The sequence below is a fragment of the Anoplophora glabripennis genome, unplaced genomic scaffold (genome assembly GCF_000390285.2).
Source record: "Anoplophora glabripennis isolate ALB-LARVAE unplaced genomic scaffold, Agla_2.0 scaffold26, whole genome shotgun sequence".
In the NCBI taxonomy this organism is placed as follows: domain Eukaryota; kingdom Metazoa; phylum Arthropoda; class Insecta; order Coleoptera; family Cerambycidae; genus Anoplophora; species Anoplophora glabripennis.
The window spans coordinates 1,809,695-1,833,270 of NW_019416261.1; the positions used below are offsets into that span (position 1 = coordinate 1,809,695).

The 23,576-nt window shown below is 30.2% G+C and overlaps 1 protein-coding gene across 8 annotated transcripts in view; it reads right to left on the reverse strand.

The window, feature by feature from the left end:
- Positions 1-23,576, reverse strand: part of LOC108905816 (nesprin-1) — a 423,696-nt gene that overhangs the window by 245,804 nt on the left and 154,316 nt on the right. For 7 of the 8 annotated variants that reach the window (XM_018708911.1, XM_018708884.1, XM_018708861.1 and 4 more), the window contains exon 1: positions 12,879-13,237. The exons of the other annotated variant lie outside the window; for it this stretch is intronic. In XM_018708911.1, coding sequence (XP_018564427.1) covers positions 12,879-13,160 — 282 coding nt within the window. In that variant the 5' untranslated portion in view covers positions 13,161-13,237. Of the gene's footprint in view, positions 1-12,878; positions 13,238-23,576 lie in introns of those variants that run through there. 8 annotated transcript variants of the gene reach the window in all.

Below are 23,576 nucleotides of genomic sequence, written 5' to 3' on the forward strand. Positions count from 1 at the left end.
TTTATATTTCGCATGTGCTGTATTTTTTGAGGTTAGTAATGAGCACCTGAAAATTCGTACAGGGCCGTTCAAAGGTTTAAAGTATTTTAGTATATTTTTGCATTATTTGTAGCCTTCTAAAATTTGAGAATATTATCGATTTAAGGTATTTTTTCAGGTAAGAATATGCTGGTGATTTACTAAGGCAATTCTGACATCGGATTGAGATTCAGCAGATCAAAATACAAGGGAATATAAAGGTCAGGATTTTCAGTCGCTGTTAAATCATACCTAGATGATAGAAGCTAATTTATTAATTTTGTGGATTTTTACTTTTGGAAGAACAGCAAAACAAGAAATGTATTTATATTAAGAAGGTAATGAATAACAAACATTTGAAATAGGAAATGTTGCTCAGAATATAAATATTGAGATAAAATAAAATAAATATTGTTTATATATAGACAAAATTAATAAAAATGCTTAAATCATTAAAAAAAAATTAAATAGTGTAATTATACACTACCGTTTAATAATAATAAGTAAATTTGGCAATGTAATACCAAAAGTTATTACTTTTCGAGAAAAAGGGTTAGTAAAAAAAATGGCAACGCTAATAAATTGCAGCGAATTAAAGAAAGTAGAATAAACTGACAGTGCTTATTTTTTACACAGCATTACTTAGTCTATTGTATCAAATTTCCTTTATTTAACATATTTTATCCATCGGTTTACATACTTTAACAACATTGCAGTTTCAAAATAACAAAATTGCTACTTTTTTAATAAAATTGTTCAATATCTTTTTAAATATTGCGACTTTTGCTAAATCGTTAAATATTCTTATATTTCTCATCGAGCCCATAAAGACAAACGCCACTGCTTGTTATTATCGATATTTGTCAAAATCTAATAACTAAGGCTCTTCTAAATGATGCGTACTTTTTGCCTGTCACTGTAAAAACAAAAAATGTACTCATTCATAATAATATATCGTCAATATTTCATATAAAAAAAATAAAGGTGCGGGTTAACTTATATTTGTTTTTAAGTTAGCCTTAAAAATTAATTCAAATTTTATTCTATTCTAATCTAATTCTATTTTTGATATAATTTATGCTAAAAAGGAAATATTTACAAATATAATAATATGAACATAAGTAGGTGGCGTAAGCGCCGTTAGACAATAGCGAATGTTAATGAAAAAAATCTAAAATTTAAATTAAGAACAAGTGAAGACTGTAGCATACTTTCTTTCTATTAATAAATCAGTATTTTTTGTTTGAACATTTACCCTCAATTGGCAAAAATATAGCAATTTTTTTAATGCAAAATGAACTGAGGATAACTACAGTGATACAGATAGAAATTTTCCATTTCCTACTGACAATATAATGTTATATAAAGCTCTCAATTTGTGTAATGCACGTCAATTTTTTTAATAGAATATTCAACTTTTTTTAATTCCCTTGAATCTTTGCATTATTGATTTCTAAACAGAGTATGCTAAACATTAAAAAAACGCCGTAAATTCACATTATATTTACTTTCAATAGTGATAAAAATAACGTGGAAACTTTTACGACATGACTAACTTTAATGTAATGGATAATGGAATTAATCCTTTGTAATTTTACAGTGTCGTGATTCAATAAATACTTATCAATAAAGTTATCTTTTAGCGAACTTAGTTATAACATAATTTGGATTTGTGATAATCATTTACTTTGTCAATTATATATTATTTATTTAGTGTAAAATTACACTCAATTTAATATATGCAGTTTGAAATTTACTTTGCCTATATGTAACCAACATGTTTCTATTATCATCAATTATTTCTCTATTAGGACTATTAGCCATTTTGTTGGAACACCACTGTAACTTTACAATAAAATTACACCTTTTTAGGTAATTTTACGAATGTTTTAGACCTATCTTAAACGTGAGATTACACACTCTAGATCTAGAATATAATTATTGTAAATTGGTAATTCATTTGAATTTCTATAATATGCCTATATTGCCGACAAGTAACCTACTTTAGTTTCAAATGAAGTCAAAGATTTAAAAAAGATTTTTAATTTCTTTAAATTGGCTTTATATCTTTAAAAAATAGTAAAAACATGCGAGAACTAATAACAGAATATATGTTATTTTAAAAGAAACCTATTTTCATTGATGTAATCTTATAATTGTAACTGTTTCTCCTAGCAAATTTAAACAGTGTAACATTGGAATTTCTGTAAATACGACCTAAACATTTTTAAGTCGATTATAGACCAACCCAAGAATCCAATACACTTAATAAATAAAGAGGTCAGGCTGTAATGGAAAATCAATAGTCTTTAAGTTAAGCTGCTAATAAATTTAGGGAACAGAGCAAAACATAAGGTAAACATTGCGTAACAGATTAAGCAGATTTTACTGCAAATATAAATTAAACTTTAATAAGCAAGTAACGAATGCAATTGTATTTTAATTAGCTTACAACGTGTAAACATTTCACGTTCCTAAAGAAGCTAATTGCATTTTAGAAAACTAAAAAGCAAGTTCGTAATCATTTTCAGTAACAAGAAATTGGTAATGGCAATTCAGTAAACATATTTCCCTGAATGAAGAAACAAAAAAATAGTTGTATTCAAGAAAAAATTGTATTATATTTTATTTATACAGGGTGTTAGAAGTTTGACTACCTTAATTTGATAGAATACATTAAAATAAACAAAAAAACCTCATATGACATGGGTCCTAAACTCAACCATTTCCGAGAAAAAAATCAGCAAAATCTCCAACTTGATGTACAAAAGTTCGATTAATTAGGGAATATTGCATTGTAATAAATTTAAAATTCCATAAAATTCATATCGAGCAATGTGAAAACGGCGCGACGGATAACACGAGGTACTAAGCTGTCCAGCAATACGCAATTCAGTTGGTGTTGGTATCTGGAATTGGATCGTGTCGGAGTGTTTTTTGCGTACCACTATTTCCTTTTCTTGATGTGTTTTCCAGCGAGTGCGCGAATATTGGATTCGAAGGTGTCGTACGTGCATTGAAAATGGTGGTGGACATTTTGAGCATATGTTGTACTTTGTTTTGTACCTGTGCGTTTAAAAATTACTGAATATTGCTTAAAAGTTAAGTTCCTGTTTTAAAAGATTCATAATTACCTACTAAAATTCGAACTAAAATTTAAGCACAACACTTCGTACTACAAAATCTATACATTTTATTTTATTTATTTAAAACAATTGTCTTGAAATTTATTAAATATTTCACAATACTTATGTGTAGAATTTTCAAAATGTTAATCATTAATTAATTATCATCTTTTCATAATTTTAATTTGTTCTAGTAATATTCCCGTAGTCATTTATTATATTATGTATTGGTTATTGACCGATACTTATTTCTCCAAACATTTAATTTAACACTAATAATCGAAATCATAGAAATTAGTGACAAATGGTGAATTTGAACCACCATGAAGAAATAAAATCTCATAGTTATTATAATGGCCACCTAGATTATGGTTACGAAGAAAAACAACGCAACTAAACAAGAAGGGCCTCATAATTTAATTCTACTGGATACATTATTGCTCAATAATTAGTCTGTGTCAGCCTAGAGTTCATGGTTTCTAAAAATACCATGTGAAACACCAAACAAAAGAATTAGTTACGAATAATTACGTCTGCCAGTAATTGGTTCAGCAAATATGGAGGCGCTGTACCGAGGTGGTAGTGTATAATTTTCGGTAATTTTGGTGTGTAATATTAGATGCGTGGATGAAGAGGGTTCTAACTATATCGTGCTGTACGTAGCCTATAATTTATATTAATAAATAAAAAATTAAATCATACGTTAAAAATACATTTAAGAATGTGAGTAAGCGTCTTTTAATAAGGATTATTAGTGTTTCATTGTTTTATTACAATTTTAGTGGATAATGTACAAAATCTATAAATTTAAAAAATATAGTTTTTTATTTGTATACAGTAAATATACATATATGTATTATGTATGTTTGCAATACTTTTAATTTTATTGCTAGTTTCTTCTATTTACCTCTGCTTGTTATTATCGATATTTGTCAAAATCTAATAACTAAGGCTCTTCTAAATGATGCGTACTTTTTGCCTGTCACTGTAAAAACAAAAAATGTACTCATTCATAATAATATATCGTCAATATTTCATATAAAAAAAATAAAGGTGCGGGTTAACTTATATTTGTTTTTAAGTTAGCCTTAAAAATTAATTCAAATTTTATTCTATTCTAATCTAATTCTATTTTTGATATAATTTATGCTAAAAAGGAAATATTTACAAATATAATAATATGAACATAAGTAGGTGGCGTAAGCGCCGTTAGACAATAGCGAATGTTAATGAAAAAAATCTAAAATTTAAATTAAGAACAAGTGAAGACTGTAGCATACTTTCTTTCTATTAATAAATCAGTATTTTTTGTTTGAACATTTACCCTCAATTGGCAAAAATATAGCAATTTTTTTAATGCAAAATGAACTGAGGATAACTACAGTGATACAGATAGAAATTTTCCATTTCCTACTGACAATATAATGTTATATAAAGCTCTCAATTTGTGTAATGCACGTCAATTTTTTTAATAGAATATTCAACTTTTTTTAATTCCCTTGAATCTTTGCATTATTGATTTCTAAACAGAGTATGCTAAACATTAAAAAAACGCCGTAAATTCACATTATATTTACTTTCAATAGTGATAAAAATAACGTGGAAACTTTTACGACATGACTAACTTTAATGTAATGGATAATGGAATTAATCCTTTGTAATTTTTCAGTGTCGTGATTCAATAAATACTTATCAATAAAGTTATCTTTTAGCGAACTTAGTTATAACATAATTTGGATTTGTGATAATCATTTACTTTGTCAATTATATATTATTTATTTAGTGTAAAATTACACTCAATTTAATATATGCAGTTTGAAATTTACTTTGCCTATATGTAACCAACATGTTTCTATTATCATCAATTATTTCTCTATTAGGACTATTAGCCATTTTGTTGGAACACCACTGTAACTTTACAATAAAATTACACCTTTTTAGGTAATTTTACGAATGTTTTAGACCTATCTTAAACGTGAGATTACACACTCTAGATCTAGAATATAATTATTGTAAATTGGTAATTCATTTGAATTTCTATAATATGCCTATATTGCCGACAAGTAACCTACTTTAGTTTCAAATGAAGTCAAAGATTTAAAAAAGATTTTTAATTTCTTTAAATTGGCTTTATATCTTTAAAAAATAGTAAAAACATGCGAGAACTAATAACAGAATATATGTTATTTTAAAAGAAACCTATTTTCATTGATGTAATCTTATAATTGTAACTGTTTCTCCTAGCAAATTTAAACAGTGTAACATTGGAATTTCTGTAAATACGACCTAAACATTTTTAAGTCGATTATAGACCAACCCAAGAATCCAATACACTTAATAAATAAAGAGGTCAGGCTGTAATGGAAAATCAATAGTCTTTAAGTTAAGCTGCTAATAAATTTAGGGAACAGAGCAAAACATAAGGTAAACATTGCGTAACAGATTAAGCAGATTTTACTGCAAATATAAATTAAACTTTAATAAGCAAGTAACGAATGCAATTGTATTTTAATTAGCTTACAAGGTGTAAACATTTCACGTTCCTAAAGAAGCTAATTGCATTTTAGAAAACTAAAAAGCAAGTTCGTAATCATTTTCAGTAACAAGAAATTGGTAATGGCAATTCAGTAAACATATTTCCCTGAATGAAGAAACAAAAAAATAGTTGTATTCAAGAAAAAATTGTATTATATTTTATTTATACAGGGTGTTAGAAGTTTGACTACCTTAATTTTAACAGACGATAGAATACATTAAAATAAACAAAAAAACCTCATATGACATGGGTCCTAAACTCAACCATTTCCGAGAAAAAAATCAGCAAAATCTCCAACTTGATGTACAAAAGTTCGATTAATTAGGGAATATTGCATTGTAATAAATTTAAAATTCCATAAAATTCATATCGAGCAATGTGAAAACGGCGCGACGGATAACACGAGGTACTAAGCTGTCCAGCAATACGCAATTCAGTTGGTGTCTNCAAAAAACCTTATGGGTTCTAAACTCAACCATTTCCGAGAAAAAAATTGTCAAAATCTCCAACTTGTTAACGTTGTAATAAATTTAAAATTCGATAAAAATTCATATCGAGCAATGTGACAACGGCGCGGCGGTTAACACGATGTGTCCAGTAATACGCAATTCAGTTGGTATCTGGAATTCGCCAGTCGAAGACTTGCGAGAAAGAATTTTTGCCTGATAAATCCGAGTATTTTCCAGGGAGTGCGCGAAAATTGAATTCGAAGGTATCGTGCGTAGATCGAAATGGCGATGGACATTTTGAGCATATGTTGTAGTTTATTTTGTACTTTTAAAAATTACTGAATTTTGCTTTTTAGTACCTAAATTATTTTTAATAGGTACATATGATTATTTTGATGACGTGAATCTTTGGGTAATTTAATTTACATATTTTTCAAATTCATAATTTGATTAAAAGTTCCGGTTTTAAGAGATTCATAATTACTAAAATTCGAGCTAAAAATTAAGCACAACGCTATCATCGTAGGTACTATAAAATCGATACATTTTAATTTATTTATTTAAAAACAGGAAAACAATTGTCTTGAAATTTACTAAATATTTCACAATAATAGTTGTTTACATTTTTGTTATTCCATAGGACAAGTCTTCCGCGTGCATACGTGGTGTGCATCAGCTGTGTAACATTAGGTTAAGCGCTGTTGTCACGTTGTGATGAAACTTCCCAATATTAATTGATACTCGCAGTATTTTGAAAACTGTTAATCTTACGCAACTGTAATATACAACTTTTTTGTTCATTTATGATTACTCATGCTCATGCTGAAGTAATGGCACTCAAACTTCTGACATCTTGTATACAAGGTACGTTCTAAAGAAAACAGGACTTTTTAAAAATAAAAACAATAAAAAGTTGCTTATTTTATTCAAAATCGTCTCCTTCCGACTCACTACAGCGATTTGCACGGTCGAATAAGTGTTTTAGTTCGTCGGCCGGGATGTTCTTTAGGATGTCAGTACAACCTTTTCGATGGCTTCTAATCCACAAAGCGTTTTCCTTTCATCCGTAAATATATTTTTCCGAAAAGATAAAATACGGGGAGTGGTTGACAGTTAAAACGAGATTTTTAAAATTGGGCACAAGTGTCGATCGATGAGATGGCGCATATCGTGCAACGCCAACACCAACTTCTTTCTGCGCGATATACTGACCAAATATGACGAATACGATGCAGCAAACGCTTCAAAATGCCAAGATAGAGTTGCGCTTTAACGGTTTAGCCCGGTGGAACGAACTCTTTATGAACAATGCCCTTGGAATCGTAAAAGCAAATCAATATTGTCTTTTGATTTCACCAAACGAGATTTTTTGGGTTTTGGCTCGTCTGGCGCCCTCCACCAAGGCACTTTGGCGCTTGGTTTCTCGTCTTTTTTGATCAAAATGCCATGAATTGATGTTTTTCGGATGATCAATTCTAATTCCATGAATTTCACTGGAGATTTTGGTTTATCTTTGATGAATTGACGCACAGTTTTGATGAAATCTGCAGTAATTACGGATTTTCGTTCGCTAACATGTTGGTTTTGGTCCGTACGACCGTTTTTAAATGGCGTATGTCGCTCATGAACTATGCCACGGGATAAACTGAAACGTTTCGATAAAAGTTTTACCAAAACAAAACTTAATATTAGTTCTATGTTCGATGCTCATTTTTGTACCAATGACACAAATATACTTCACTTCAGACGCAATAACCCCGCTTCTGTTGGTCCAAATGCCATGAAATTTTTACAGTATCTCAATGAAGGATCTACCTTTCCAACGCATATAATTGTCGATAGATGGCCTCACTAGAAATACCTATTTTTGAAAAGTCCTCTTTACTTTGGAACGCACCTGGTATATATCCTATTTTCTGATGAATCTGCTGATACCTTCTTTCAAATCTTTAATACCTTCTAACCAAAATTTGAAAGTAAATGCTCAGTATAAGAAAATATTCTTAAATTTGAACAGGAAAACACTTTTCATTTTTCCTTTTTGACGCATTGTTCTTTAACACCCTGAATATTTCTATATTTATCTATAGTACCAAATTCCTTTGCGCAGAAACAGTAAAAGCTATGCAAAAAAGTCAAGAGATAACTATCGTTGTAATATTTCAAAGTCAATATTTTAAGTATTTTTTCACTAATCATTTTCTAAATGAGATATAAATTATTTATATTTTTTTATAAGTACTGTTTAAACAGTCTAAGGTCAAAACGAAAAAAATAAATTAGAATAATCCTGAAAGTATTACTTGGGATATTTTGATATAATGACGATCCACACAATTTTTAGCTAAATCATTTAGGAGAATGAAACATTTTGGCGTATAAAATAAAATAAATCGCAAAATTACGATGCACTAATTACAAAATTTACTGTTTAGCTTTACGATGTTTACAAAAATATGTCACGAGCTAAAAATAGTATCATTATCACGATGCAAATCATCTAAATATATGTAACAGTGAAAAAAATGGCGCCGGCGATTCGTTAGCGGCAAACTTAATTTAAATTCACTCTGAACCTCAAGAGGGGAACCTCCTTGAATATTTAATTCATGTGCACGAGGTGTGCCCGCTAGTTTAAGACATAAAAATTACTCGTACCCAGAGTGGTGAATAATATTTATAAATACTTCAGCCAGTGTCATAAAACTTACGTAAAATCTACAGAAATTATGTAACTTGGAGAATTAATAACATAATTAATTGTATCAACAATACTCAGAATTTGGATGTACAGGGCGTTTAGGAAATGGTTTACAAATTTTTACGACACATGGTATTTAAGGAACAAAATTTCTATATGAACACGAAAATGTTCGATTCTAAGATACAGGGTGGTAAATATTTTAGTTGAAAGAACATATTTCATTTTCTGTTTATACATTTTTAAATTATGTTCTAATAATTCGTCCTTGTATCCCAATTTGTTCATTCTATTCAAATGTAAATACATATAAACTGAAAATAATAGATTAATGACTTAAAAAATCGATAAAATAATAGAACTGTTATTTGTTTTTTTATTTATTTTTATTTTTTCACCTATTTAGTATGATACTTCGCGATAGCATTTTTTATGATTTGATTGATTTAAAAAAATTGGTTGAAAAAAAGTTCCTACGAACATAAGTTCGTTTTTGAGATAAGCATTAAAAAGTTGACGGTTTTGTCAGAGGATTGCGTATAATTTCAATATTGAAATAATTTTGCAAAAAAGTATATACATCTTTGACTTTTTTGCTTTTCGATTGCACAATTACGTGGCAGCTGTTTCTATTTTACATTTATTGTAAAGATAAAGAAGAAATAATAAAAAAATTAGAAATTGAGAGAAACTCGTAACAAAACTTGATTTTGAAAAATACTTATCAAAATAATTTTTTAAATAAATGAAATATTAAAACTGAATGTAATATTTAAAACTGCAAAAAGAAACATGATCTTAAAATTTCATGAGTAGACACCGACAAGAAACGAAATAATTCTGTACGAATAAAAAACAATATTTAAAATATTTTTTTTCTAATTTCCAATAGCAAACTAAACAAACCATCGCAAATAATAGAGAATACGTTTAAGTTTGAGTCTTCTGAATGCATATCTTATGCTTCCGAATTTTCTAATCCTAGAACAACACGTTCTTGATGATCTCGAACATAAAACATCTTATCAGTTTCTTCTAAATGAGGAAATAGTCCGATAATCTTTTCATTAAAATAATTTCTAAATGTTACTTTGTTTATAATATGCAATAATATTTTTAATTTTCCAATTTTTCTGGTAAAAAAAAACGAAATTTTAAACCTCTAAGTACAATTACAAAAAGTAGTAAAAATATACACCACCATCCTGTTTACTAATAACTAAAGTGTTCCAAAAAAAATCTAAAAATATTAAAAAACTTATTTTTTATGGGGAATCTTCCCAGCTACGTCGGCATATATTTTTAGTAACGCCCTGTATATACGGAAATAAAAGTATTCTTGATGCAGAATAATATGATTGTATAAAACAATTAAATATACTTAATAAGAAATATTAAAGTCACCCAAAAATGCAGTTCCCTTATTTCCGGATAAACCAAAAGCTGGAAAAAAATCAGTGTAGGTGATCATTAACGACCGAGCAAATTTCAATAAAACGAGAATTATAAATCAGGGTATTATATCGCCCTGGGAAAATTTTGAGGGGAAATGTTTTTCTGGGGCAAAGTAATTTATTTTTTAATCGACCACACCATCATTATCAATCATCATGAATCGCCTGTCTCACTCACGATTAACCGAATGGACGGATAAATACAAACACATCCATGTTGATCATTATTACCACAAAATAAATGTCTGTCGAAGAGCAAAAAGCCGTTGCTGTTCATATTTAAAAACATGTTCCAAATAATTTTCTGCATAAGATACCTTATATATTTTTTTATTTTCACATTACAATTTTTTGAAAATTTTATCTCAGAGTTTACAGAATTTTATCTCAGAATTTACCTATTAAATTAGAACCTTAAAAGTCGTTACATTCTAGAAAATGTAAAGTGCATCTCATTTTTCATTTCATGCTAAATCTCAATTATAATTTAAGTTAAAAGGTTGCGGTTTTTGTAAACGTTGATCACTTTTTTGAGAGAAATCCTCATATATCACCAAATACAACATACATATTATTTATTTAAATCGAATATTAAGCTCTCTAAAAAATAAAACATTTCATGTAAATAGGTATACAATCTTTTTTTGAAATAAAATTTTTGTATTTTAAATATTTAATAATATATTTTATTATTTTAATTAATAATATAAAATTATAAATACTTACTTAAGTTTTTTTTTTTTTGAAGTAAATAGAAAATATATAAATATGGTTTTCTTCATAGCTAATTATACAACGGTACTAAAGTATGTTTAGTAGTTTATTTGTTGGTAGTCAGGGCCAACTCGTATAAAATAAATGTATGAAACAGCTGGGACAATATCTAACAAGGTACTGAAAAAAAATTGGGACAGTGAGCTGAGTACAATTCTGTTAAACTATGACTTTTTGTGGTAAATATAAATACTATAGTTTTAATAGCAGATTATATGTCATGACACAAGAAAAAAAGACATGTGTCGTTTTCGAGATACAAGGTGTTAAAGCGATTTCATTCAGATTTGACATATGAAACTTTTGGTTTTCCACAATCGTATATGTATTATACAGTTTTTTATACACAAAGACATAGTTCCAGAGCTATACGTAGTAATTTTCGCTCAAACTTTTTTGTCCAAACTATTTTAAATATGAAAGAGTACCTAAAGGCTTTACAAAAATGTTTTATTGCTGCATGTAGTATATACTGATGTACCGATTTCGAGAAAAATGTTTTCTCCTTCCTAACTGTCCAAAATAAATCAGGTTTCTGTTAATATTGACCACCTGAATAATAAGGAAATGTTTCTAGAACTTTTTCTGGACGATTATTTTTGTTACACAATGTATATTTGTTGGAAAGAGCAGAATATTATATTTAACATTGAAATAATAACAATTTGATATATAAATAGGTAACTCTTACAGTTATTTAAAAAAATCAATACGCCACTAGACTCAATAATAAAAAAACTGTGTGGTAAAATGCCTACGTTTCTCAAAAAAATTCAACAGTATTTTAAAAACTAAAAACGTATTGCAGGTTTTTCTCGAAAAAATAACTAAGCTTTGCGAAAATTGCAACTTGATATATTTAATGGTAATATAGATACTGCAGTATGGCATGGAAAATAAGATGTACCTACTATACAAATATCATCTCTAAATAAAGAATGGGCGATATATTCGAATAAATAATTTTCTCAACTTTGGCGAAGTCGCTCGGACTAGCAGAAAATTTTTAAAATCCGAAAACTTATTTTTGTTAGCTAAGTTTTGATTTGGTAAATATTTTAATTTAAAAACATTAGGTGACATTTAAACAAAAAAGGGTTTACTTGAATCAATTTTCTGTAATAATTTAGAATAATTATTGAAGAAACAAGTTGATTGGAAATTGAAATTACATTTTTTTTTTGAAAATTACAATTTTAATAATAAGAAAATAAGTTGGTCGTAATTTTGTTATTAACACATCTTTCCTTGTTTTTGTTTCCTTTGACAAAAAAGATTTTAGTCAACCATTGAACTTTGGAAAGCATACGTTTTTTTAACTATTTTATTTCGAATCTCTTAAATTAACGTTCTTCATTTTAGAAATTCATTTTAAATTCATAGAATTTGCATATTTGTTTTGTGTTATATCTTAATGTTCTGATGTTTTTCGGACGGTATATTGTTATAAATACTACAATTTTTGTACTGATTCCCTCCCATAATTTTGTTGACATAACAATTGATTGTGGGAGTGTTATCTGATTGCCTAATCCTATGCAAGACAATGAAAGCTGATAACAAAAAACAACATTTAAGTGATATATACAACTACTAAAAAGCAACAAATAATTGTATAACGTAGAAAGCAGTTCATTTTGCAAATTTTTATGAAAATAATGAAGAACCTAAGCCTTGACCTTTGTATCATCGAAGTAAACAAATTATATTTTTATTTCAGTTTTGTGAAGCAATATTGGACTTGGGATATTTCTATATAGTTACCACATATAGAAAAAAAAAGTTCGAAAGCATTAAAATATATAATAAAAAACCCCGTGCCTGAAAGCTGCCGTCGGGATTGACATCTTGAGTGTGTTGCACAACATGCTTTGGCGACGAGGAAGGCGTGTGCCTCTGGGCAGCGCCGTCCGTATGACTTTGCCCCGCATCCTTGGCTCTGTCCTCCGCGTGGAAGCCCTCTCCAGAGGCTCCCGGCTTGGAGCCGGTCCAGAGCTCCTCGAAGAAGATGACCCTCTCCTTGAGCCGCTTGCTCGCCGGGCTTCTGGGACTGTCCGGGGCTTTATTGGGGTCTTCCCCAGGGTCCTTACCGGGCGCACTCATATTGTCATTGCACCGTTTCCGTGCACTTCATGAAAGCATCTGTCATCGTAATCTCGCTTTTGCGTTGTACCGTGTTCGCGACACCGTTCGATACTGAATGTGGGCAAAGTGGTTGGGTTGGGATTGGGAGATAACATGGTGGCCGAGGAGGGATCATATCGCTTCGTGTGGGTTCGAATTTCCAGCGACGGCGTTATGCAACGGCACACTTGACCAAGAGACTACTCAATTCGTTTGTCGCATCATGGCTGTCCTCGTTCCACATTATGTGGACTTCACTCGGTAATGGCTCAGTTCATTGTATGTGTGCAATGTAACGTTACTGCCAAATTTTCATAATGTAATGCCTACGAGCAGATCTCTCTGTGATGCATCACTTATCTTAGTAATTTCCTGCATCCCGCAGGGCTCTCACTTGAGGCCCTCACTATTTGTGAATGTACATAAATGATGGAAAATATTAGAAACATCCACATCTTAACAAGACCATTTTAAAATATTTTTTCAAATTAAGTCATCACAAGTACTTACTTTATTTTAAAGATATTAAGGTAGTTCAAATAAATCCAGAAAAGTTTCCTAAATGTTTGTCAAAAGAAGTCAAACAATATTCTTTGATACCAAAATATAGATATAAAAAAGATATCTAACTGTGAACTAATGACATTGAGAGAAACAACTACTCTGCGGCCTACATACCCTGAGCAGTACCGAATAATATCAGCAAGTCGTAATCAGTAATCCTCTAACGAAAATTAAAAATTATATAGGTATCTAAATATTATTTACTAAAAAACACATACATGACAAAGTGAAATTAAATGTAATTTAATTTGATATATTTTTTCTTATATAAACATAGGTTCGATTCGTTTTTTCAATCATAGTAGCTTGATAAATAGAAATAATGATCGCTATAACAGTAATTATTTGTGTTTAAACATTACTTAACCTTTATTAACCAAATTAACAAATCTTAAGACTATAAAATTTGTTCAAAATATCCGAATGCAAGCAAACTAAAGATTCCGTCACACGACGGATGAGATTTGGATAATTTCTTATCTCGTTAACTGCATCCAAAATTCTTTCAACAAACTGCTGACGTGTAGTGATTTCAACATGGTAGACAAGCTACTTCTTATGTCCCCATAAATAAAAGTCCAAAGGATTTAGATCTGGGGAACGAGGTGGATATGCTATTGGATCTTATTGACTTGTCCATTTATGCGGTAAATGATCGTTTAACCAAACAGTTACTTGTCTTCCGCTGTGTGGTGGTGCACCATCGTGGTGATACTACACATTTTGAACAGTATTAAGCCCTACGTCATAAAGGTTGTTTTCCAAGTAATTTCTATACAGATATGCATTTAAACGATTATTTAAAACATGGAAAGGCAGTAAATTATTGTTGAAAATGATACCCTAAACATTGACACTGAAACGTTGCTGAAGTCGTCTTGATTTAATTGAATGCAGAATTTGTAACGCCCAGATATGTTCATTACGATTATTATTTATGCCGTCCCTAGTAAAACACGCTTCATCATTTTGTGCATATTGTTGAAATAACCAGCGACAAAATTCTGATCGCTGTGGAGCATCTCCAGAATGTAACGCTTGTACATTTTGGCGATGAAACGGATGTGATATTTCTGTTCAATACACGCCATACCAAATTCGGTGATAAATGAAGATTACTTGCTATACGCCGAACACTAATTGAAGAGTTGTCAATGACAGCATCTATAAATATTCTTCATTTTGTATATTCACTTTAATAGGACAAATGGCCTTTTCTGGAGCGGGGTTACCGCTTAAGTTCGTATAGATGTTGAATAAAAAAATTATTTTACAATTAATTGGGTAATTCAACAGTATCCCCTTCAAAGTACTCCCCCACAAGTTAAATACACTTCCGCCAACGTTGCTTCCACTGCTGGAAACACCTCTTCAGTTCATCTTTCTTCCTAGCCAAATCGGGGCGCACATGAAAAATTCGCGCTTTCAACATCTTTAGTACTTCAACGTAGAATTGTCCATTTACTGTTTGACTTGGTGGAACAAATTCATGATGCACAATGCCACTGGAAGAAAAAAAAACAATGAGCATTGTCTTTCCCGACCTTCACGAAACCGTTTCATCCATTTAAAAACTGTTGGTTCTTTAAACGCATTTTCCCCATAAACTGTGGTCAAATCTTGGAAGATTTGGGGTCCATTTCTCCCAAGTTTTGTGAGAAACTTGATGACGATGCGCTGTTCCTCGTTGTCAGAAATTTCCATGGTCACGGGAGTCTGAGAAAGGTGTCAATGTTCTTAAGCAGTAAAACTATCGACTGACTCGCTGGACATTCGGGCGTCTACTTCTACTGGGACTCGGGCTCCGTTGGGTTGTGGAGAGAGGGGAGAGCGCCCTGTTTTGCCCCCACTCTCCTTCTGATAGCAAACAGACGCTCACTATACGAACTTTTTAGACAGCCCTCGTAGACTGCATGGGCAGGTTGATGTCTATTTGGTTATATTTGACGGTATTTTCCAGCTGCTTGTCTGGCGTTCCCATTGGGATACCCATATACAAAGACAATATCTGTATATTCAGTTGTAAATAATTACATTTTTTATTTAGCACTTTAATGGAAAGTGTCAAATGAATAAATAACATGACACAAATAATAAGTACTGTTATAGCAACCAGCATTTTTATTTATCAGCTACCATCTGTCAAAGTTTGTCGTAGAGCTTGTAGAAGACCCTGTATAACTATAATAAGATATTCAATTACTTCTGCATTTACTTATCTTATTTTGGTGCTGGTTTTAAAATAAATATTTTGATAAAATGTATAACATACCTATATAAAAGTAATACATAATTATTCCTTTTTAGTTTATTTCTTTTAAAATATACAGGGTGATTCATTAGCAATGGGAAAATCGAAAGCTGAAGATACTACACGTAAATTTGTGAAACTACATTTTTTTAAGCGACGAATAAGATGCGTGTTGTAAATTCAGCGTTGCTCATAGAGGGCGCCACTTACGACCAATTTTACCGAAAATTTAGTTAATAACTTTTTAACCTGTACGTCTAACATGAAACTTGGTTCAAAACCTGAAAGAGCAGTGATTTTTCCATTAATTATGTACTCTTGTTTCATTTCGGTATCTTGATGCGTTTTCGAGAAAAATAGATTTAACGAACACTATGTTTTGATAATACGAGAAGGTAATAGCGAAACAAACTAAGTGTTTCTTCATGTTATTGCAACAATTAACGATAAAACAATTGAAATACCTACGTAATAATGATTTAAAGTAATTGTCCGAAGAATCCACCGTTGAAAACACAACTTTACACAACGTTTTCTGAGAGATCTTCGAGATTGAAACATATTGGGATTGCGTCTGACTTCGTTGGCAGCGATTTGTATTCTTTGCCACAAGTCTTCATATGAACCAATAGATTCTTTGTAAACGATATCTTTCATTCGAGGACAAATAGAAAAATCAAGAGGATGAAGTCTGGTCTTCTGGGTGGCCAAGCAAAAATGCTTCCACGGCTTGAAGAAGTTCTACTTTATTTAAGAAGAGACATGTGGTTCATGCATGACGGAACTCCACCGTATTTTTCTCGTCCAGTGCGTGCATATTTAAATGTAATTTTTCCAAATCGCTGGATTGGTCATGTAAGCATTTTTGCTTGTCCACCCAGAAGTCCGGACTTCGTGTGAAGAGTTGTGCCAAAGAACACGAATCGCTGCCAGCGAAGTCAGACGCAATCCCAATATGTTGTTTCAAACCTGAAGATATTTCAGAAAACGTTGTGTAAAGTGTATCAGTGTCAACGGTGGGTTCTTCGAACAATTATTACTTTAAATCACAACATGAAGAAACACTTAGTTGGTTTCGCTTTTAATTTCTCGTATTATTAAAACATAGTGTTCGTTAAATCGATTTTTCTCGAAAACGGATCGAGATACCGAAATGAAACAAGAGTACATAATTAATGGAAAAATTATTGCTTTTTCACGTTTTGAATCAAGTGTCATATTAGACATACAGGGTAAAAAATTATTAACTAAATTTTCGGTAAAATTGGTCATAAGTGGCGCCCTCTATGACCAACGCTGAAATTGCAACACGCATCTTATTCGTCGCTTAAAAAAATATAGTTTCACAAATTTTCAAGTTCTCAACCTACAGTTTCAGAATAATCGCAAAAAAACGATTTAAAATTTTTACTTTCACCACCCTGTATTTCCGAAACTATCAACTTTCGGATAAGGCATATTTGCGCCAATGGACACCATTTTACGTGTAGTATCTTCAGCTTTCGATTTTCCCATTGTTAGTGTTGTTATTTCATATTCTTTTATTTACAATGGATAATTATGTTGGAAATTACAATCTTCTTGATACAGACAATAATCAATGAATTTATCTGTTATGCTAAAAATTATTATTATATCATATAATTAATGACAAGTCAAATTTTGATATTTTCTATATTAATATCTGAAGTGTTAATAAACGTGCTAATGAACTTGAAGTTATGTTATCAAGTAGTATCAAGGGCATCAAGGAGTCCATCTGTGTTGTTAAAAGTGATTATTGTATCATATGATGACAAATCCGTACGATTCGAAGTGTTAATAAAAATGTTAATGATATTGATATATTAGATAAATTAAAAAAAAAATCCATGTAGGTAGTTATTTTAATTGAAACTTGGATCCGTATATTTTTAACATAAATAGTCATAGACAAGTTTATAATGGAGGGGTTACCCAGAAATAATAAAATTGAGATTGGTTTACCGTACAGGTGTTTATGCTACAGCCATGAAACCTCTTCTAATTGTCCAATAAAGATAATGAAATTCTAATGTGCGACATCCCAACCCAAACCAAATACATATATAGGGAATATGATATTTTTCATATTAAGAAGCCGAATAATAAGACTTGTACAATATATTCCAACTATGGACTATTTACTAAGCAACATAAGCCACGAATAAGATTTAAACGAAATGAATCGCTAATATTGCGCTATGATTAACGTGGAATCAAAAGGAACAGCTCGAGAAAAAAATGTTTTCATTCAGCCATCAATATCTCAGTAACCAATAGTCGTGCGGAGACCATTCAAACAGCAAATTAAAGCTGATTAAACAAGCCAACTGATCTCTGTATTGATTGAATTCAAAAAGATTTTCCTGAGTTCGTGGACAGTGCAAAAAAAATTTTTTTTTCTTAAGGTATTTTGATTCCTCGATAATAATCATAGCTCACAAAAATATTTTGTCAAAATATCTTGAAACTAGAGACTTCAAGCTTCAAAACGGGTTCTTTTTATCTCCACATGACAATTTATAAAATTTTTTTGTTCCCTTATTTTTTTCCAGTAGTGTAATTTGTTATCTATAAATTGCATACTTTCATAGTTTATAACGGTTACGAATTAGATTTTTTGGAATGACACAGCAGGAATTAAAAAAAAATGGTAATACAATTTCGGCGTTCTGACAATGGATTATATTGAGGACTTCTTTTATAAACGGCCTGTTTGTAAATGAAATTAATAAATATTAATAGAAAAAAAACTTTTTAAGACTTTTTATTATTTTTTTAAAGATAGATATGTATTTTATTATTTTCGCCCTTATACATTTATTATATTTTGAAGGTGTTAATTCAAATAAATTCAATCTTTTGTATTCTTAGAGTTCTAGTATTAACAATATCATTTTGCAATTTTTTTTTAGAAAAATTGTGGAACGGTATACACTCCTGAATGATGTCTTTAGTTTTCTGCTTTTCTTTTATTTCTACATTCATAAATCATTCAGTGTATTTTTTATTCATAAATAATTTAGATTAGAAATTTGAAATTTTTATTTACATAGATATTACACAAATTAATATCCTACATCGACTGGTGATACTAGAACTTTTTTGTCCGTTATATTAGCTATTGCAAACTGTGCAAAAAATTATTATCTTTTCGTTCAAATGTGACTGAAGATGTTTTTGTACATCCAAAAAAGTAACAATTGTATTATATCATCTGTAAATGAAACTTTGACTATTATCTATACAGTTTAGAAAAGTTCTAATAACACTAGTCGATGCAAAATGTCATGTTATATAAATAAAATGTCTAGTATAGTTGCAAAGTTACTCCAAAACGAAAAAAAAAATAGTTTTTATTAATTTAATTTTTCTAGTAATCTGTTAAGTCACAAGAAAACTAAAAGCATTATTTTAAAGCCCTTGCTGTTGTGCAACTTTTTTTTACAAATTAATTAACTTTGATCCTCTTACAGTAATCACCGTACCTTTTCAACGTTTTATGTTAAAAATTAAAATAGAACTGAATACTGGTGTTTCCCATTAAATAACTCTGAAACAGACTAACCTAGACATAGTTTCTGTTTCTGAAACATCTAAATCCAATAAGAAATTTAAAAACGCAGTAATATACATTTGAAAAAAAAAAAAAGAAAACTAACACTCAGAATAAATGTCGAATGTTCGAATGTGTCGATACGCACCATCCACGCGATACAGCATTTTTTACGTATGACAAATATATGTACGTCGGCAAATCTAAACACATGTTCGACGAATTCATTCGCCATATCGTATTTGGGTATATTTGGCAAATATTTGGCAACTGTCCACATAATTTGGAGCCGATTTTACACAAATCAGTACATTTCTCGTAGGCATATTATAAGTGTATCTTCTCTATTATCTTCTTTATTAACTTCTGTAACTTTTTTAGATTGCAGTTTTTTTCTTATTTTGTTGAATATGATCTTATATATTTAACGTGTGGTATATTTGAAAAATAAGCAAAACAAACCTTTGATGAAATTATATACATATACAGGGTGATTAATAAAACGCCGATTTGTGTTCTTCGTGCACGAAACATTTCGCTGTACTGCCTAACTGCATCATGGGAAACAAAATTCGCTAGCCCATAACATAGATGCATATCTGTCATCCCTTCTAATGAATATTCGTAATTCATACTTTATTGAAAATAGTGAAGTAGCTGAAGTAATTTAAATAACCGTAAAAATGACAAAAAGAAGCTTATAAGCTAGTTTACTTAACGAAAATAGTGCCCGTTTGACAAAATTAGCAGTGGCGTAGAAAATATTTTTAAAAAAGGGTCGTTGGGGGGTTTAAAAAGACGTTGACCTCGTCTTTACGACACTGCTGCTCATAAAATTTTGAGCAGAACATCAAACGTTGGTCTTAAGGTGCTAACTACGCATAGCAAATTTGAAATAGAAATGTTCAGGTATTTTGAAATTATTGCAGACAATGTTTAATTTTACAGAAACTTTGACGCCCTGTATCTCGTTAAAGAGGCATTTGCGACCCTATGTTTATTAAGACCTTTCGTCTTAATTTTTCATGTATTATCTACCCTAGAAGTATGTCAGCGGTTTTTTGAATCACCCTGTATAAAAACCTGACAGAAAATTTCTTCAAAAACTTTAAACTTACGTCCAGTTTATTAACCTATACCTATCTCGTTTCACGCCAAAATGTACTAACTAACTTTTGCAGTAACATGGCCTCTTTATTTTTGAGAAATGTAAGTTTTTGTTCAGTAGCAATATTAGGTTTATTAAAGGTTAAAGTGCTATGCAAATTTCTATTATTAGAAGCGTTATAAAATGGCAGGGTTATGACCTTATTACGGACGTGGCCTTATTACAGTTTGATAGAGGTACCTCATACTATAAATATCTGAATATTTAAAAAATTGTAAATTTGTAACAAGAAAGCAACTGCAGTTAATTTAGATCAACATATACATTTCAATAAATATGACACTAACCTAACCTACAACGCTAGCTATTAATTAATTGGTGAATTGAGGTTGAAAAGTCAGCTTTCAATAACACAGTTAATCTCCAGAACAAGTACATACAAGCAATTTAAAACATAAAAAATACATAAATCTGTCTAAGGAGCACTTATTCAGAAAATTAATAAACATCTGTTCTCATGTAAGAATAAATAAACATATCAAACGCTAGTTAAGTATAGTAATGAAAGACCATTATAGTTTCCTCCTTAAATTTCTTTTTTATTAGAAATATAATTATATTAATATTGTAATTATAATAATAAATATAATTAATAATTATTAAAATCGAAGAAATTGGCAGGAATTGTAAAGTCCAAACCATCAGTTTTAAGACTTTTCTGGCAAATCGTGAATTGTATCAAAATATGAAAAATAAAATCAGCTATCTCCCTGTGAAATCAGAATATAAGCGAGATAAAAAATCCCCAGTGGCAGAATAAATCACAACATTTTCCATAAGTTTGTCCAGCTCCATTTGTGAAGGTTTACCTACCTTAAATTTATATGAGTTTATTTGAAATGCAAATACTCACGACATCTCTAAGGTCGAATACAAAACTGAAATACAAAAGAATTTTTCAAGCACCGGTTGCGCCTCATTTTTTTTTTCAAGGTCCCAGTGCAATCTAATTACGTTAGAAAGTAAGATACGTCTCAAGGTAGTAGAGTATATCTCTAAAAGGAATCTCTATAGAAATGTACTAATTGACGTTCGACCAGTCTAGCCGGCGATGAAGAATTTTGTCTTCGCTAATAATGCAACTTGATTAAAAAAACATTTAAAAATACTCAGTGAGGTCGATGAACGCTAAATTCATATGACTTTAGCTGATAGAGGATCCACTTTCAAGAGCAGATTCTTGTTTTATCACCATATACCTACTGAATACGAGTAGGTACAATTCATGGTAAAATAATATAATTTTATCTCCGCCAAAAAACGTTAGATACATTTTTTTGCATGTTTGATATATTTTTTTATTCTCTTTCTAACCATATGAAATTTATATGCTTTTGCATAACGGAATTTTTCAGAAAAAAATTAGAAAAAATCTGTCACATATCGGTTTGTTTGTAATGTCTAAATTTTAAAATAATTTAAAAAACTGATAAATATTTTTGGTAAACACTATTGATTTTTAGTTATAGTAAAGCATTTATTAGGATTGTTTCTTGAGATATCCTTCATGCGATTGAATTAATAAATATTAATAGCACAAAATTATAAAAACAACAGAAAACTTTTAGAAGAAAATGAGTTTTGAAACTACAGGGTCAAAAATGTTAAGTGTGACTACATTAATGTTAATTTTTTTGCATAATCAATATTTGCCCTTTTCTTTTTAAAAAATATATATTTATTAGTTATTACCTCTCTCATTTTACTGTACCATAAATGTATGAAGCTAATTCAAATGAATTAAAAAAAAATTGTGGTATCAAAGAACACTGTACGCGGGAGCACAAATGGGTCCAGCTGTTGCACTAGGTGTTGCGAGTATAATTCAATGCCGGTAGGGGCATATAGCCCTCGGAGTAGTTATTTCTCGCAACACTGACAATTAAAATCAAAGAACACTTAATTTTAACATATTTCTTTAGGAAAAAATTGTTTGAATTTTTTTTATATTAATTTTTAGTATCTTCAAAAGCTGTTTCTATGATTATTATAATGTTGAGCTTTGCTTCGTTTGGATCTTAACATAAATTTTGTATTCAAGTCAAGGTTTTAGTGGGATAAAGATCAATAAATAAAAGAACACTATGTTTTAAATCATTGCCAACGTTTTGGTGTTATTTTACACCATCCTCGGGGCTCGAAATTTTGTCCATCTTAACAATTCTAAATATTAAGAAGATGGTATCTAGATACTTATATCTATCCTTATAATTCATGGAACAAATGCGGTTTTCTTTCACAGAAAAAATTGTTATAATGTCTTAGGTACTGTTCAGCAGAATGACAGTAGAAAAATACGAATTTTTGGATAACTAATCAAGATCGCTAAATAGTGGAAACGTAGTCAATTTTGTAGTCATCTAGAAAAACGTGTTTTTGTATTAAATTTTTATCGTCCTATAATTTTTTTCGGGTCTACGTTCAAAGAAAATGTTTCAGTTTAGTACCACATTCCAGAAACACCCTATACACATCGTAATGATTGATGTATTAAATGCTCGTCTCTCTCCTTAACGTCAATGATTCAAAATAGCAACGAATTTCTCACAAAATTCTGCGTAACATTTCTACTTTAACAAATTCTGTAGGTACCTAAAAAAAATTTCAAAATTTACGGAGGTAAAAAATGGGAATTGTTGTGTTGTGTTATTGTTTGAATAAATATAAAAATTGATAGGTCTCCGGTGAAGAAAAACGCAGCTGACTGTTAAGAACATTTTCTTTCCCTGATGGTTTAGAGATTAATATTTGCCAAACATTTTTTAAAATGAAATAAAAATATAAAAAAATTGAGTTCAAACAATAATAATCACTTCTAAATGTCCTGAGACTAAA